The sequence below is a fragment of the Bactrocera oleae genome, chromosome 6, assembly GCF_042242935.1.
Source record: "Bactrocera oleae isolate idBacOlea1 chromosome 6, idBacOlea1, whole genome shotgun sequence".
NCBI lineage: Eukaryota > Metazoa > Arthropoda > Insecta > Diptera > Tephritidae > Bactrocera > Bactrocera oleae.
This window is the reverse complement of record NC_091540.1, coordinates 62106018-62123748: the sequence shown is the minus strand read 5'-3', so window position 1 is coordinate 62123748 and position 17731 is coordinate 62106018. Positions and strand designations below refer to the sequence as shown.

Here is a 17731-nt window from a genome sequence, read left to right as displayed (position 1 = left end):
AATTAATTTACAGTTAATTAAATATGAGTTTTAATTAGTAACCAGTACGGTGATAAGTGATAAAATGGGTTTTTGAAAATCTTGCAATTCGCCGATGGTACTTTACCCACACACACTTACATCTATGTATGTATGTATGTGCATATACTTACACCTACTTAGTATAAAGAACATATACGGAAATGTTGTTACACATATTCTTAAACAAGTTTTTTAAAACGTTAAATAAACTTTACAGAAATTTAATTAACTCATAAGGAGGAAATGCTCGTTTTTCAATATTAGCATATTTTTAATAAAATATTAAATAGCTTTTTTATTTGATGATTTCATGTTTTTACAGCTAGTTTTAAAAATAAGTATACATGACTTTCTGTTCCGTATACCGAGCAGTTATAAACTCATACAGCTATTTTTGGTTAATTTTTACAGATTAATTTGTTGTTGTTGTAACAGTCTGAAACGTTTCCCAAAGAATATGTATGTTTTTTAGTCATCCCTTGGCCATATAAAATTTCATTTTAAATTTAAGTTTCATTAAATTTGTATAAGAATTAATTTAACCAAATCTAGTTATATACAATAGTTAACGCTTGAATTGCGAAGTTATTAAAAATTACGTGATTTTCTTAATTTTTCTAAACCATATTCAGAATTTATCATTTGCTGTAGAGAGTCAATACCAAATACATGCATTTGATGTACATATGTACGCACATATACGACACACAAATACATATACATATATTACCCGGAAACCACTGGTTCCTCAAACTCTACATCCTGAGAATTTATATTTTATCATTATAACCAACTGAACCATATAAATATTTCTTATACTGAGTAAATAACAATATAACTGGTGTATTTATAACTGTATAATACCGTTGGTCTATGGAATGCATATTGTTAACTGTAAATTTAGACTTGGCGCTGCCCTTTATAAGCAGTGTGAAAAATAAATTTATACAAGAAATATGTAAAATATATATACATACTGTTATAACACACGTACATAAATATATAAAAAACATTCAAAAATACTCACTAAAAACTTTCAATTCCAGGAAACGCACAATAATACAAAATAATTTGATGTAAATAATTTCATAAAAATATCTTTTGTGGATTTCCATAATAATTGTATAATGATATTTTGCTTAAATGAATTTAATACTATGAATTAGAAATCATATTTTATTTATTTGTTGCTTTGCCACAGTGTTGCTAAAAGGCAAAGACTTTTTGACATGCCAATGCTTTAAAGGCGATGCCAAAATGTTATAACATTTTAGATATGCTTTAAATAATATAGGCAATAAACAAAAACCAGAATTTAAATTATAATTAATAAATTTAATTTATCATTTCAGCAATCTAAATTTTTTACAAACATATAAATTTCATTTATATCCGCATAAGGGGCAAAATTCAACATTATTAGCAACACTGAAAATCCCCATTGTAAAGTGTTTCGTTCCTCGTGTGTGTTTTTGTTCATCGTTTTGCAACAGAAGTGTAGAGCCATTTGAAGGCATCTAATTTTTTGTATTTTTCTTTGATCGAGGTAATAAAACATTTGGTGTGCGAATTTTCCAAAAATAATGTTCAATTACAATATAGAGCATAATTCTATAAATATGCAAATTTTGGCTAAAATCAACGCAAACGCTCATAAGCGCCCGGTGCAGACAGGAACTTTGGTGGCAAACCAAAAAAATTACATAACCCAAATCGGAGGGCAAATAGATAGAAATCTTTGGCAAAATGTTTATAATTACAATTTGCATATTTATACAAATAATTGTGCACCTCTTAGCATGCTGACATAACGCATATACAAGAAAGTCACCATATAGTTTCTTTGTAATTCCAGTGTAGAAGTACATAGCAGCCAAACAAAATGCGTATCACCTCGTCCCTGCTTGGAGCCCACTTCGGCAACTTGGCCAAAGTGCACGGTATTGTCACCTATAAGCTATCGCCATTTGAGCAGCGTGCATTTGCTGGTGCGATTAGCAAAGGTCTGCCCAACATTTTCAACCGCATCCGCTCTAATCTCTTCATTGTGGCACCACGTAAGTTGTTTGCTACTTTTTACGTATTAGCATTGAAGTTTTCCTAATATTTTGGTTAACATTATTTTCCAGCCTTCATTGTTGGATACCTTATCTATGATCTGACGGAACGTGAGCACCACCACTTGTCTCGTAAGAATCCAAAGGATTTCGAGAATGAAGAATAGAAATGTATATTTGAAATTAAATAGATTTTCGATCACACAAAACATGTAAAAGAAATATAGTTTAATTATGCAAAGTCTGTATTTTTTAGGGTACTTTGCTGCAGATTTAAATTTGTGAGAGTTTACATTATTATTTTATTAACTGACTAGCGATTGTGGTTAGACATGGTGCTAACTTGATGAGTCGTAGGGTTAACCATAGAAATATTAAAAATTCGGTTAAACTAAAACTACGAAACATTTTGTTTATCTCTAAGGTGCTTTTTACAAATGGAGTAGCACTTGGGTGCATTGAGAGAAGATAAGGAACTCGCCAAACATTTGTTGCAAGGAGTAAGAATCACATATTGTTTTTTTTTTTTTACTATATATTAAAAATAAAAAATTTTTTTAAATTGGATGTAAGAAATTTAAATATTAAATTTTGAGTTAAAAAAGAGTTAAAAAAGAATTTTTCTCCTATATTCATAATTAATGGTTCACCCTACAAATACGTAACGCAAGTTCTCATTACGTGTTGAAGTGTCATAAGACAGTCAGCTGATGTAACTGTCAATTTACATTTTACAGCTGTATTTGTGTCGTTTAATAAATTTCTTTGTTTTTCTAGCATATTAATTTTTTTAAGAAGTTTTTGGCGGAATTTCTTTTTCATGTATAAACTACTTATAGTCAACAAAGTGCATGCGAATTGCTAAAGCGACTTTTGGCGTAATATTTAAGCAACTTTAAGGTAATTCCTGAACGTAAACGGATGCAGATAGACAACAGTATAAGATGGAAGATTGCTGCAGTAATGAAATGCGCAGTCAAACCTTTCATAATGTGTTGAAATCAGTATTAGATTCCAAAGTAATCAACATCCAAGTATTTACCGTGGCCGTTGGTATCCTGTTTATTGTAATTCTACTGAAGAATCGTTTTCGCAGTTTCTGTGGCACTTAACTAAACGATAACGTAATAAGGACTGGAGTTCTGTGGTGGTGTGTAAAACTGGACATGTAGTAACTTAATAAATTAAGATTCAATATAAAAATCTAACTTGAAAAGTTCTTTTAATTTTCATTGCAGTTGTAATGTATATGTATATATTAAATTGTTCATAAATATATGAACGGAGGACTTGACATTGAGGAAAATCGTGTATGTATTAATAGTAGATATATTAATAGAGATGCAAAATGTTTATCAAAGATTAATACTAAACTAAATCCAACGTTAACCTCGGTTTCATCGAAGCTAGAACACTCTTCACCAAAAAATAGTTTCCATACAGGATTATTCCATATAAGTATATTTTATTTTGGTCAGTTAGTTGGTCGGAAGTTGTAGCGGTACATTTGGCAATATTCTATACCAAATTTTGTGAAGCTATTTTGTCAAATAAACAGTGTTCCATATAAGGACTTGATTTTAATCAGTCTGTTTGTATAACAGATATATACTACAGTGGTCCGATATCAACAGTTCCGACAAATAAGCAGAGAATGGAGGAAAAGAACCTATGAAAATTTCAGATCAATATCTCAAAGCCTGAAGAACTAGTTCGCGTTTATACAGACGGTCACACGGACATGGCTAAATCAACTCAGTTTGTCACGCTGATCATTTATATACATATATATATTTTAAAGAGTCTCCGTTGCTTTTTCTTTGTTTACAAACTTCGTGATAAACTTAATATCCTCTGTTCAGCGTGTAAGAAGTATGAAATAGCCTTGAGTAAAAAAATGGATATATGTGCACAGATATACAGCCATCTATTGTGTGTAATACAAAATTGTTATACTATTGCCCACCGGATCTGTCCGTTATATGAAATTAATATAGGCAACATACCTTGCACAAAGATTATATATGTACGCTCGATCTGCGCTGTTGTAGATGCATTAACAAACCTCTGATGCTAAAGAAATTGATATAATGGCGTTCCTTATTGAAAATTTCACTTTTCTAATTGATACAAAAGTCCAAAACTTATGAAAAACTAAACTAAATTTATAATTCCAATTAGTACAGGTTTCTAAACTTTTTCATAGTTTATGCCCACACGTATAATCACATATAAACGGTATTATAATATAATAAGTGCAAACAAAATATTTGAAAACTATTAACTGCTTGAACAACTAAACGCCAAATTTAGCGCAAAAAAGCACCATATTTATTTTCCAATAACAACATATCCAATTCCCATACAGACGTTACTTAACACAGGGAGGTCTCTTTTACAATTATTTTTAAATTCCAATACACTTTACAAGGTAAGTAGGCCTTGTTTTTTCCATGTCATATTCAAATTTACAACACTTATCTTAGTTAGTGTTGATGTTTGCAAGTGGAATGTTTTGTGCTGTGGATGTTCCTGGATTTGTGTAATAGAAAAAAATATATATAATATAATATTAGTAATATAAAGTGCAACATTTTTATATATAAAATGTATATCGCTTATAGAAAAAATATTAATAAGGGAAGTGGGTGTGTTGTTTACTATAATTTAGTGAATGAAATAAAATTCGTCATTCTGCACGGAAATGTACGGATATCCGCCATTTTAGTAATGCATGCAAAAAAAAAAAGTGTCAACTCCAAAATCTGTATGTGAAGACTTGTGTAAAACAAATTGGAAATACAAGTTGCGGATTATTTGCGTTGCTTATGTATTGCAGGTGCCTATCAGATCTAAATTATAATCTAAATTTACAAAATTCGTTTTCTACTTAGTTTTATTCCTTTATTTCGGATATTTGTTTGTATTTCTAAAAATATGTAAAGTCCACATATTGTTTGCATGTCCGGTTCCAACTGATTTATCTATGATTATTACCGGATGTGGTAATACATATATCAATATTGCTAATTTGGCGAATATTTTCAGTACCTGCAACAACAATAACAAAACATTGATTAAAATTGAATAATTGAAAAAGTTATTTCGTATTATGCAAGAAGAATATCTCTATTCATACATACATATAAGTATGTACATATACATATACATAGTATCTCGCTAAATGCACTGAGAATTTTCGCTTTGAAGCTACTTGATATGTAGGGAGATTATGAATTTATGTTAATTCAAGAATTTCAAAAAACAAATTTTAAAATTTAATAATGCATATATCAATTTATGCAACAGGTAGGCAAATGCGACTATGAATGTAAATTGGTATTAAAAGATTTGACCTAATTTTTTTGACCTAATTTTCCTTGTAGCACTTGTTCGTATAATTGTTTATAGACATGTGGAAAGTTAAGCATAAAGAGCTTCGGTAAATTGAAAAGTGCTACCATATGTAAAATAACATATTGGTGGACCTATTGGATGGTAATTGGTATATTTGTATATATATTAATTTTGTTCATTCTTGATGAGCCCAGCAATCTCTTAATACATACAAACAGTGAAGAAGAGAGGATGGGTGATCGAGGACAACTCCCCCTGGGCCAGGAGTTCTCAGGGGAGTCCGGTGCTCTGCAACAATTTGTTGCTGATTTTTTCAACAACAATTTTTTACATTCATCTCCGGGCCCAGCTTTTCTCTCAGCAGCACTGCATGCAAACACATACATATATAAGATCTATGTATGAAAATATGAATAAAAAACTGCTGCAAGGGCTCATGCATGATATGTAAATGTGCATGTATGTAGATATGTAGTGTTGTTAATAATCAATTAAATTGACCCTTCCTTTTGGTCTTTCCGAACACCACAAATCATTTTACATAGCGGAAAAGCTTGCGCGCACAATTAGTTCATAAAAGTGTGTCCACATCTACATATATGCATGTAGGTACGCATGCTTGCGCATTGATTATGACGATTCAATCAATCGCCCTATCCATTGCGTACCAATGGACAAAATTAGAAAATGCACGCGACGCATTTCCTGGTGCGAATGCCTAAATGGCTTCCTAGTCTGCTGATGGTCTTACTTGCGCACACATATGGTATGATGGTATGTATGTATGTGTGTATTATATTATATATCAATTGGTCAACGCGTTGATTAGAATGCTAACGGCAATTGCTGCCATGTACGCGCGCCAGTATTGGTACAGGCAAATTGTTTTTTTCGGTTATTCTAAGAAATTCATGGCATTGCAATGCAATGCACTTAGAACGTGACTTAAACGCATACAAGTTCTTAAGCAATAAGTATAGAATCAAATCAATATGCAATAGAGCGTATTGGGTCGGCAGCATTTTATTAATTTTATTATTGCCTGCATATTTTTCTTCTATTACTTATGCATAAGGCAAGCAATTTTTGATAGTGACCGCTTGCGGATGTATGCACCATTTGAACTAAATAAAGTTTATAGGAAATTTATATTTTCAAAGTGGTTAACGACGAAATTTTTGAAATATTAGACTTTTATGAATTGAATGGCACCATAAATTCTTACAATGTATCTACATACATATGAGTATAAATATATTTATACATATAATGTATATACTATGTATGTATATGTGTATATACATATTTATATATTATTTTTATGACTTTGCGTGCGTTAGCAGGGACATTGACTTGCTATTTGTAATATTTCAAGAAAAAGGAAATAATGTTTTCAGTAAAGATTCTCTTTCAGATTTTTGTTTAGTAAAAAAAATATTTCTTTTTTAATAATTTTAAAATAACTTTAAAGTAAATAATTATAAATACTTGAATATAATATAATTGTAAAAAAAAAGGGTCTAAGTTACAAAAAAAAAGTCTCTAATAGAAACATTCATCATCCCTATAGTTATTAGGGGGCACACCTAGTGTGACAGGCTAAAAATAGCTTATTTTGAGAATCATAAAAGAACTAATGTATCAATTGTTTTAAAATAAATGGTACATTTGTACATATTTATAGAATACACAGAAAAAAATTATATATTTTTTGAGTTACACGCGATCTTCGACGGCGCTAAATCTCGTACGGTCCGTAAAATAGCCTACGATTGAAAAAAAATCAAAAACTGACAAAATGGAGGTGTTTAAAAAAACTTGAATTTAACCCAAAATTGTGGTTATTTTTGACCTGTCAATATTAAATTGTTGATCTAACCAAAAAACTGGTAGATCATTGTTTGGAGTACTGCATGCTGTACATAGAGCATGCAGAAAAAAGTGTATAGTGTTGTCTTCGAGTGAACACTCAAGTAAAATTAAAAAATGTAGTTTAGAGAAAACGCGTTTAAAGATAAACTGATTCAGCTAGTTTAAGTTGAACGCTTACTTTTAGAAGGATGTAACTCTAAAACTATTTCCAATATACATACATATGTGATCCTTTTTCTTAAGTTATTAACAGAATCGAGTTAAAAAGATCAGTTTTATTCATTTAACTACATTTCAACACACATACATGTATATATATATAAACATATATACTCAGTGGTAAAATTTTAATTTCACAACACAAATTTTGTTTTGCCGGAAATGTATGTGTATATATATATATACCAAATATATTTTGTTTCCATTAGATTTAATCGAATTTCATTCGGTCGCCTAAACAAAATTTGATTTGCAAACATTTTGCCTCCATTTGAATTAATTCGCAACGATGCAAATTTGAAATGAACTAGTTATTTTTTCCGTGAAAAAATTTATGGAGAAATCGAAACCCATTTACATTTTACTTACATTGTCCTTTTATACTGTAAGATTCAAACCAAAAAAAAAATAAAATAAACACCAAGAAGCTGTACAGTGTTGAAACAACAAATGGAACCTTAACATATTTATAAAAATTGAAGGTGAAATTGATTTTGACAGTTTTCGTCGAATCAGGAAGATTACTTCCAAAATCGTACGATGAAAATTCGGGATCATTGTTACGTCTTTCACATCTAGAGCAATATAAAAAACTTTCTTTTAGGAGCAAATTTTTTCTCTTGGGAAAATTCGAATTTTTGTCTTGAAAAAGTTTTTAATTTGTTATCTCTTATTAAAACAAAATGTGTGAGTGTATTTTTCGTTCGTTTTTTTTTTTTTTGGAAACGAAATCTGTCTGACGTTCATAAAAATACGGTAGTTCTGTAGGCTAGTTGTGGTAGATAGTTCGTTAATTTTAGTCCTTAGATCAACAGGCAACATATGGTATAAAATTATTATTTTTATTGTTGCTAACGTGGCCCTTCGGTTCGCGCCAAATTACCCGTAGAAGAAATGTTGCGAAAAACCTTAAAAAACATAATAATAATTAAAATGAACTTTTCATAAGTTTGGTATGTTGAATGTCAACTGTAAGTATATGTATAGTGTATAAGATATGCACACATTTTCGTAAATTTCGACCGACGGCACACCAATTTACAATTACATACATATATAATTCTGTATTTTCGGATTTGCCGTTTTGTTGCTTTTAAGTGTTCAGCACAGATCTACAGACATACATTTTGGTTTTAGTGCACGATAATTATGCGCAAAGAACTGTGGCGGATTCAAATATAAACGCGATTTACAATTCGCAATTGAATTTTCATATTGTGGCACTTAAATTTTATAAATATACAAGAACACATATATGTAAATATACATATAATGTCATACATGTGGCACAACTTTCAAAATAGCGCCAATTTTCGAGTATAAAAATTAATCGAGTTATATACATACATATATACGTTTAGAGGGTGACCAAATCGGTACATTGCAACAAGAAATAATGTTTTAAAGTAGTTTGGAGTAATATTTTTAGAAGTGTCTGTGAAGATCATTTGACGTAGATCCAAAATGGATTAATACGTGGGTTTTGCACATGTTTTAGGCCAGTTAGAGTTAGTGTGTGGTGTGTTCAGTATAAAAAATGTGTGTGATGACAAATACTAGACATCAGTACTAAAATATTAAATAAAAAAATAATTCGATGTGAAACCAAAAACAAAAAAAATTAAATCAGTTCGTTGAACTTTTTAGATAGTATTAGTCTTGGCAGAGAAATTTAACGTGTTTTCAAAAATTAAGTGTGCTTTAATGTGTAAATAGAATGTTTCAATTTAGCATTTAGACCATTCATTCGCAATAGAGGCCACTAAATTATCACCCAGTATGCCTTTTTTGTACACAATAGAAGGTTTTCAGTATGCTCCATTAAAGGGTTTATATTCACTTGCAAGTTAAACACCGCTTTTTTTGTTATGTTTTATTTAGAGGCATTTTATGAATAAACAAAAAAATTAACATTTACAGATTTTATGGGTACTTTAATCATCGCTGATTTCGAAAAATTTTAAATTCTCTTGATTCCGTAGCCGATCTGCAGGAAGATCACCGAAAAATGTTGCCTGGCGGTGTTCAAGATTTATCTGCTTGAAATTATCTCAAATCCAAAAAACCTAAAAAAATTATTTGTTACTATAAGTATATATGAATACAAAAATAATCGAAGAACTAGGCAAAATTTTAATTTTTGACCAAATGTCGGCTTCCCATAAAAAAGTCGTTTTTTGCGAAGAAGTTTACACTCCAAAATAAAGCTCTAAAAAATTTAAATTATTATTAAAAATCTTATTTCTGCAATTGGCGTCGTCAATGGTCGTGAGAAAATTTCATATCGATCGTTAAGCCCATTTCGTAGATATTTTCTTCATCGAATCTGTAGCAGCGTTTCGAGAAAACTGCGTTAAGAGTTTGTTACTCGATTACACTAAGTTTAACAATTCTTATAAATACACTCAAATTCTTTTCAGGAACGCGTAACTTGGATAGCTCAAAATGTTTGATTTTTATTTATTTCAATTTAAAAATGTACTGAATTTGTCGCACGCTATAACAGCCGACTCATGACATATATATGTAAATAAACAAAATTTGTAACGCGTTACGTAACGCAAAATATCATGTGGAAATCGACATTCATAATTTATTTATGAATTACTTTAACTCCAATAAGTCAAGTTCAATGGTAAAGCTGTAATGCAATAACAACGAAAAACACTATTGTGCTTGTCTATGCAAAGTCTAAATATAATTACTGAAAATCAGCATTTATGAAATTTTAAGCAAATCAAGCATAAATAACAACAAATAATAGGCGGGAACTGATGAAATTACTATAAAAGTGAAAATAACGAATTTTTCTGCGAATTCAGTGAAAATTTTAAATTTTGCGCAACTATTAATGTTTATTTACCGCTACATTTTTGAAATCAATATTTTACATAAATACGTGATTAAAATGTAAATACTTTTCTAAAACCATTGAAGCCAGCGCAATGCTCTCAGCGCTTGTTCAAGATGACACACGATATAAAACGAAAACTTATTCATAAGGAATAAATATATATTTTTAAACAAAAAACACTCTCAAACTTTATAGAGTAAGCCAGCTACAGACTATAACAAAAGCTGTAATTATCAAACTGCTTGTAATAACACATATTGGTGGCTATTACCAGGGCTAACTGCCATTTAATATCGTCCAGCTAATAAAATAAGAAGAAATTTGGTCCAGTTAAAAACTGTAATCTTAAATAATTTACAGAAACTGCATACCAACATAAATATTTGTATGCAAATGCATATGTATATCTATACACTGGTATTAGGGGTACGACGTTGAGCTTCTGTTAAAGGTACGGCGCCAATGATGTGTGATTATCAAATATGGTGAAGATTAATATTTTATTACTATTGTATAACAGCAGTTCTGAAAATATGGGAAAGGTAAAAGAAAAATATAGACCTGATCATGATCAAATTTGACCCGGACTGCCATTAAAATTATATTTTCACGTTTTTTATACAAATCTTTATTATCGCCTTCAAAATATACTTCTTTTGACTAAATACAAGCATGCCAACGGTTTTTCATACACTTATAAGTTTATATATGTATAAGTCTCAGCTGGGATGGTCTTCAACAATTTTTCGAACGCTATATTTCTTAGATTGTTGGACAGTTTTGACGTCACATTTATAAACCCACGCCTCAGCACCAGCAACGATGCGTTTAATGAATGCAGGGTTCTCAGCTATGTTGCCAAGCATTTCTTTTGCGTCCTCTACTCGACTTCGTTTTTGCAAAAGATTCAGGTCTTATGTTACAAGTCTAGCGTTGACACACTTCATACCCAAAACATTAACCGAAATGTGTTGAATCGAACCATAAGAGATATTAAGATCTGCTTTGTTTCTGATGTCAACAAGATGATTTTCACGTTCTATTTCTTAAATTTTTTCACTGTTATCGTCATTAACAGAGGGGGGTGGACAAGTCGCGTTAGGCAAGTTTTCGATGACTTGTTTTCCAGGAAAAAAGATAATCTAAAATTGTAAAATTTTTATTATTCAAAGTTTGCTGGTAGTGCCTAGCAGCTTCCAAGATTTCATAGCATGTATACATATTTACAAATATATTTACCGAATGTAATGTTAACTGACAAATAAAGTAAAAAATGTTCACCATTACTATGTACTACATATGTGATAATTGGAAAATCATTAGTATATTTTATTTGGTGTATTCCAGTGTTCTAACCCATGTTTACTCTCTAAAAATAATTTCGTGTTAAGCTGCTTTTCTCACCAGTTTTACATAGATAATAGCTTCTAACTGGCGCATAATAAGTAAATATGTCCCACCCCTAATATACACTGAAATATCTTCATATGCAGATATTGGTATTACAGGCATAAAAGCAAAAATTAATGCCGCCAAAATATTTATGTATGCAGATAAATTTCTGTGTAAAACCTGCTTCAAACATGTCAATTACGAAAACGTTAACCCGACAGCATGATTTTCGTAATTCGAATTGAATAAAAAATATTGGAGCTTATGAATATTTAATAAATAATTTGACAAGCACATAATGTATGCACAGTGGGTCAATCAGACTAACAACCTCAAAATGGTAGTCGAAACACAACAATGTAGTCATTGGTCGCCAAGTTCTTAAATCCATATATATTATTACAAATATTTGCCTAAAATTCAACAACGAATTATTCGTAAAATTTTACTCAAATATTTTCGAATTGAAAAAAATATATATAATATATAATATATACAGATTAAAATAATTTTGAAGAAAGAAAAGTTTATAGAAGACAGAAAAGAGTGGCATAGAAGTTTTCTCATGAAAAAATATTTTTTTTGCCCAAAAATAATTGTAAACAGCCCACTGTGCGTCGGCGTGTTCAGCGTGCCCTACATACTTTTTGGGCGGTTATGCATTTCGTGATGTACATGCGTTATGAAAAATATGCATTTTTATTATCACAAATTTGTATCTTTGCAAGGGATACATAATAACGGGCATATACTTGGTTATAACTGCCTTGATTCAGTTGCAGCCTACCAAATAATTTGTAATATTAACGCGCGTGCGCGCCTGTCCTTTTAAACACTCCAGCCATACGAGGCAAGTGCGCCATCATATTCCCTACCCATGTGACTAGAGGCTACTTGCGTTGCACTGAATTTATGTGCGTTTGTATGTTTTGATAAAACAACCATGACGATGTGGAACGATGATGGAAGTGGCAGTTAAGGTGCCAGCACCGTTGTTGTAAAAAATAACCGAGTCTCATTACCACAATTTCGGCATTATTGATGCCTCCAAGTATGTTATTAAGTTTAAATTCTTATTACACCCATCGTTTAATAATTTTTTGCGTTGCCTCTTTCAGTTTTGTTAGTGGATTTTTAATAGTTTTTCCACATGACAGTTAGTAAGTATTTATGTATGGAATTTTTTATACACCTTTAGTTGGTTTCTCATAACTTGTTTCGCCGCAAGTTGTTTTATAAAAATTATCATACAAAATTTCTTTATTTACATATAAAATAAAGTAGTGTCCTTATTCGTATGTGTCCATTATAATACCCTGTAGGAATAATAAGTCTTATGAAAGAACTAATATAGTCTCTATATTATTGATTACTATTAGTTCGGCTTTCCTTTTTTGATCTGGCAACTAGCCGCCTCGCCTACATTATGCGCTTATTATTTTGCTCCAAATCTTGGAACCGAAACCCAACCTATTTGTTCGTTTCATAAGACATTGGAACACTACACTTGGTTTGGTTGTTGTTGTGCTGGTATAAAATATTACCGAAATACTTTTTGTAAAAGCTGCCGAGATATTCCTAGTTGGATATAAATTCGGATACGCTCGAGTATCGTATTGCCGATTGTTGTAACCACGGACTTTATTCTTCAATATATCTCTATAGATCCTAATGGATCCTAGTACTACGCTTGCATAATCTTTTTTTTTTTTTAATTTTGAACTTATTTGTATCTCATTTGGAGTATTTTACAAAAACAATTTCTTCATACACGATACCCTAGTTAAGTTTATCACTTTGTTCGTTCACCTTCCAAAGTATTTCTTCATCAGGTTGATGGGGTTCAGCCAAAAGAGAAAAATATCCTTATGTAACTTTTTGTAAAAACCATAAGCTTCTGAAGCAAACTACTTTTCATAGCAAAAACTCCGGAACCTTCTACGTTTAGCACAGACGGAAATTAGTAACATTTTAGGTCTGGACTGATGAGCATTAACTTTTGGCATTACTCAAATATACTGGAAACATGTTTCCACGCTATTTTATGAAGATAACTCACACACTGACCAACATAACGAAAGTATGTAGTATATGTGAGCAAGTATATATTCAATATTATACGCTCACTTAATTTTTCTTACATATTGACCGATATTTACGGTACAAAGCCAACCAGAAGTTTGAAATTCTAGTATATTGGGTTGACATGTACCCGATTTTATGCAGTTAGTCATATCATTACCAGAAAAATGTGTTCGCTGAGTTTCATTGAGATACCTTACGGACTACGGACTGACCCATTTAATATCGGTGTAAGGTGCACCGGATGCTTGAAAATTCCTATATTTGTTATATCGGGGCTAGGAGAAGTATTATCCCGGTTTTATCCTTTTTAAGCACAAGGATACACTATTTTTAGAAAGAGACGCTCTTTAAATTTCAGTCTCACATATTGACCAATATATGCGGTATAAAGTCAACCGGAAGTTTAAAAATTCTTTGAACGAGTATATGGGGACTGGAGAAAGTACTGACACGATTTTATCTTTGTTTTTTTTTAAATATGAGCATACTTTTATCTTAAAAAGATTCTCTCTGAATATTACAGATCACGAATTGACCGATATTTCCGGTAAAAGCTCAGCCGAAGGCTCTGGGGTTCACATATTCGGTATCTGTGGTCTTGAAAAATTATGATCTGGTTTCGATAATTTTTAGACGTGAAATTGTAAGCTTTAAAGACACTATTTCCGCAAAGTTTTGTTTCGATAATGTCATTGGCTCTCGATTTATACACTGTACTGTTAAAGAATCAGATGGAATTCAAAATTGTGATAGGTATATAGGAAGAGGCGTGATTGTCGTTCAATTTCGCTTATTTTGACAATGTAATATAGAAATGTCAAAATAATTTTACGCATAAAATTTAGATGAAATTGGTCGAGCAATTACCGAGATATAATATTTATGATGGGTAGTTCCATGCCCATTGTCCAATTTTGACACCAAAAATTTAGTGCTTTTGACGTATTTATTTAGTGAGTTATCACACCTTTAGTAGTTTTCAACAAAACCGTTATATCGGTAGGAGTCGGCGTTATCTTTCGATTATATTTCACACTGACTGAGCAGATGCTGCAAAGATTTACCCCGAACAAGTTTGCTTATTGAAGTTTTAGTGAGTTTGTGACATACATACAAGTATGTAAATTAAACTTGTTAAGAGAGTGACCAAGAAAAATTTTCAAAAAAGCATCCTGATCGTTTATATTTATATATTTATAACTCTATATATATCTCGATTAGTTAAAGGTGTAAATGGTAAAAGGATGAATTCTATACTTTAATCCTCAAATACAAGCGTATTTATCGTATTTATAATTATGAGCAGCAGAAACTATTAACCTCTTCATTTGCTCATCTCTTTCTAAAAAAGATGGATCAAAGAACTTTAAAAGCTGCAAAATTTGCGAAAAAAAAACCAAAATTCGTGAATTCAAGACGAACTTGATAGGACAATAACTGCAAGCTGCATATACTCATATATCAAAAACATAAATATATGCATGTATGTATGTACAAGTAGATATGTTTGCCTGCATATAACCCAGGGCAGCTAGGCAATAACACCATCAACGTCGCCGGTGATGGATATGCCATGCTGCAACACTCGCGTGCAACGCTTCCGATTACAAGCAACACTCAAGGGACAAGCGTGTGCAAGCGATGGTCAACATACAAGCAAAAAAGTTTATACATGCATATACGTGTGTGTGTGTGTGTGTGTATTTGTGTTTGCGGTGTGGCGTCTCTGATGCAACGATTGTGATGCGTGTGGACGTCAATGTCCTCTGGCCCTTTTAATATATATTCCACTGCGGGATATAAAAACCTATATCCGCCTGCACCGCCTACAGTTGCAATCACACACTTTTATGTATATGTGTGTGTTTGTGCGTATGAGTGCTTGTTGTCAAGCCATAATTCTTTGATGTGCTTCTGTCACCACACCACCGTCCCGCTGCAATTCGCTTTACTTCATCACATACATGTACATATGTATATCCATACATACACACCTACTTATGGCAATAGTAGTATCTTGATCGTGCGCCCTCACCCCTGTGCCAACAGTGCGCGCAGTGCAAGCTGTCCCAACACTAACGGTTTAAGGGTCAATAACACTTTTTAGTGGCGAAACATTTGTTAACGAGCCGGCAAATGCACGCATAAACGCATTTACAACAATGACAACAACAACAGTAATAACAATAGTAAGAAATTCTCACAATTTATGCAGCAAGCTGCAGCGACCCTCATGTCGCAGCGTGGGTGCGGGTTGGTGCCAGCGCCTTTTTTTTTGTTTTGGTCGTTTCACTCAAGTCGCATTCAGCTGATTCGCTGTTTTATGTTACATTCGTTTTCGGTTTCGGTTTTTTTGTTTTGAGTTTCGGCTTTGGAATTCATTAGCTTGTTGGCTTGCCTTTTGGCGTTTTTCATAATGCCCTGTGCCATGTTTGCTGATTTCTGATTGCTTTCTTAATTTCGCGTAACTCTCTTGCAGGCGTTGTTGTTGTTTATTTTCTCTTTTCCCTCACCGCTGCAATATCCATTTCAGCATTTGCGGTACTTTTTTCGAAACTCATTTTTAATAAAGATACTGTATCGTCGGGTTTAAGCGCTTAATGATGCACGCATTGCTGTGATGCCTACTAAAGTGCTCAGTCCCCTGCCTCGACCACATTGTACAATACAAGCAATTCGTGAATTATGACGCATTTGCTTGTGCAAATGTCTCTTTGGCATTTGTAGCTTCGTAGCTGGTATGATTCTGTTGGTCGTGTCTTTATGCCTTTGAGTTGCTCATTTTGTTGTGACGCACAATTACAAAACGAATAAGAGCCAACAGCGCAATTTATCAGCAGCTAGGGCCAGCGATGTGCCCAATTGGCTTTTACACGCGTTTTTGTAATGCAGGTGGGGAGCGCCAAAGAAAAAGAATCAAAATATTGCAGGTCTCATGCATTTCGATGCGGTGTGACGCGCTGCCTGCCTTTCACGTTGCCGAAATTTGGGACAGTTCTGAAATTAAAAATGAATTATGTATAAGTGTATATCTACTTGTATATAGTTTGTATGTATATGCATATATTTATAGGTGTGTGTATATACCTGACAGCCAGCGCAGGGATTTTCGCTCAAAATACCCTTATATATACAATATATTATATATAGTTTTGATTTGAGCTGGCACAAAGCTCCTTTGTAAATTCAAATTAAAGAATTATAAATTGTGTGATTACACGCCTATTAGCCATTATCGCATTATCAATTAGTTTTATGCGATTTTATTTATTCAAGCAGATTCCAACTTAATTGATAAGGTAATGTGAATTCGCATAAAATCAGTTAAATATTTTGTATGCATAATAATAAATTAGATTCACCGCTTCATCAGCTTTATAAGTTATGTTAAGAACCTTAACTTGGCTTTCAGTATATATGATTTATGTATAACCGGCTGACTCAATGCACACTTTTTAGTTCCAGGAGTAATGGTGAAGGTTCTAGTAAACAGAAGATATGAGTTTCTTCACTATTGTAACCCATTAATTTTTTTTTTTTAAGATATCTTGTTAAGTAAGATCATAAAAGCTTTCAGAGAGGTCAAGCAACAGTTCTCAAGCGATAAGCATACAAACGCTGCTCTGTGTTCAAAAGCTCTCTAGACTCGTGTTATTTCTATCTCTAAATGTATAAAGTAGAAATGGTACCATCCATCTGGTCATGCTCTCAGGAAACTTTGCACTTCGGCTAATACTCCAAATGTGGCGTTAGTTAGATTTATGAGGTGTTAAAAAAATAAATCCTTTATGTTTCCATTGTTGGATTAAGTAATCCGTGTAACGTGTTGTATAGATGCGATCGGGTTAAGCTATATGACGTTACACAGCTAAGA

At 32.2% G+C, this 17731-nt stretch overlaps 2 protein-coding genes and 1 long non-coding RNA gene across 3 annotated transcripts; 2 read left to right on the top strand and 1 right to left on the bottom strand.

Annotated features, from left to right (window-relative positions):
- The first annotated feature begins 1431 nt into the window (after positions 1-1431).
- UQCR-Q (Ubiquinol-cytochrome c reductase ubiquinone-binding protein) lies at positions 1432-2356 on the top strand. The gene is made up of 3 exons (XM_014248307.3): positions 1432-1567; positions 1877-2078; positions 2151-2356. The coding sequence occupies exons 2-3, from the start codon at positions 1904-1906 to the stop codon at positions 2243-2245; spliced, it is 270 nt and encodes an 89-aa protein (XP_014103782.1). The 5' UTR covers positions 1432-1567; positions 1877-1903; the 3' UTR covers positions 2246-2356.
- A 448-nt stretch (positions 2357-2804) lies between these two features.
- Positions 2805-3286, top strand: LOC106627971 (uncharacterized). Its single transcript, XM_014248314.3, has one exon. It carries the CDS (start codon positions 3023-3025, stop codon positions 3188-3190), a length of 168 nt encoding a protein of 55 aa, XP_014103789.1. The 5' UTR covers positions 2805-3022; the 3' UTR covers positions 3191-3286.
- A 1674-nt stretch (positions 3287-4960) lies between these two features.
- Positions 4961-16844, bottom strand: LOC118681173 (uncharacterized). The gene is made up of 2 exons (XR_004976863.2): positions 16062-16844; positions 4961-5129 (listed from the first exon to the last, which is right to left on the bottom strand). It is a non-coding gene; the product is annotated as an uncharacterized lncRNA (long non-coding RNA).
- Positions 16845-17731: the final 887 nt, after the last annotated feature.

Excerpts from the sequence above, each read along its gene's own strand:
- LOC106627971 (XM_014248314.3), top strand. The coding sequence starts at position 3,023 with ATGGAAGATTGCTGCAGTAATGAAATGCGCAGTCAAACCTTTCATAAT.
- UQCR-Q (XM_014248307.3), top strand. The coding sequence starts at position 1,904 with ATGCGTATCACCTCGTCCCTGCTTGGAGCCCACTTCGGCAACTTGGCC. Across the intron at positions 2,079-2,150 it reads TCTCTTCATTGTGGCACCAC|CCTTCATTGTTGGATACCTT; the intron begins GTAAGTTGTTTG and ends ATTATTTTCCAG.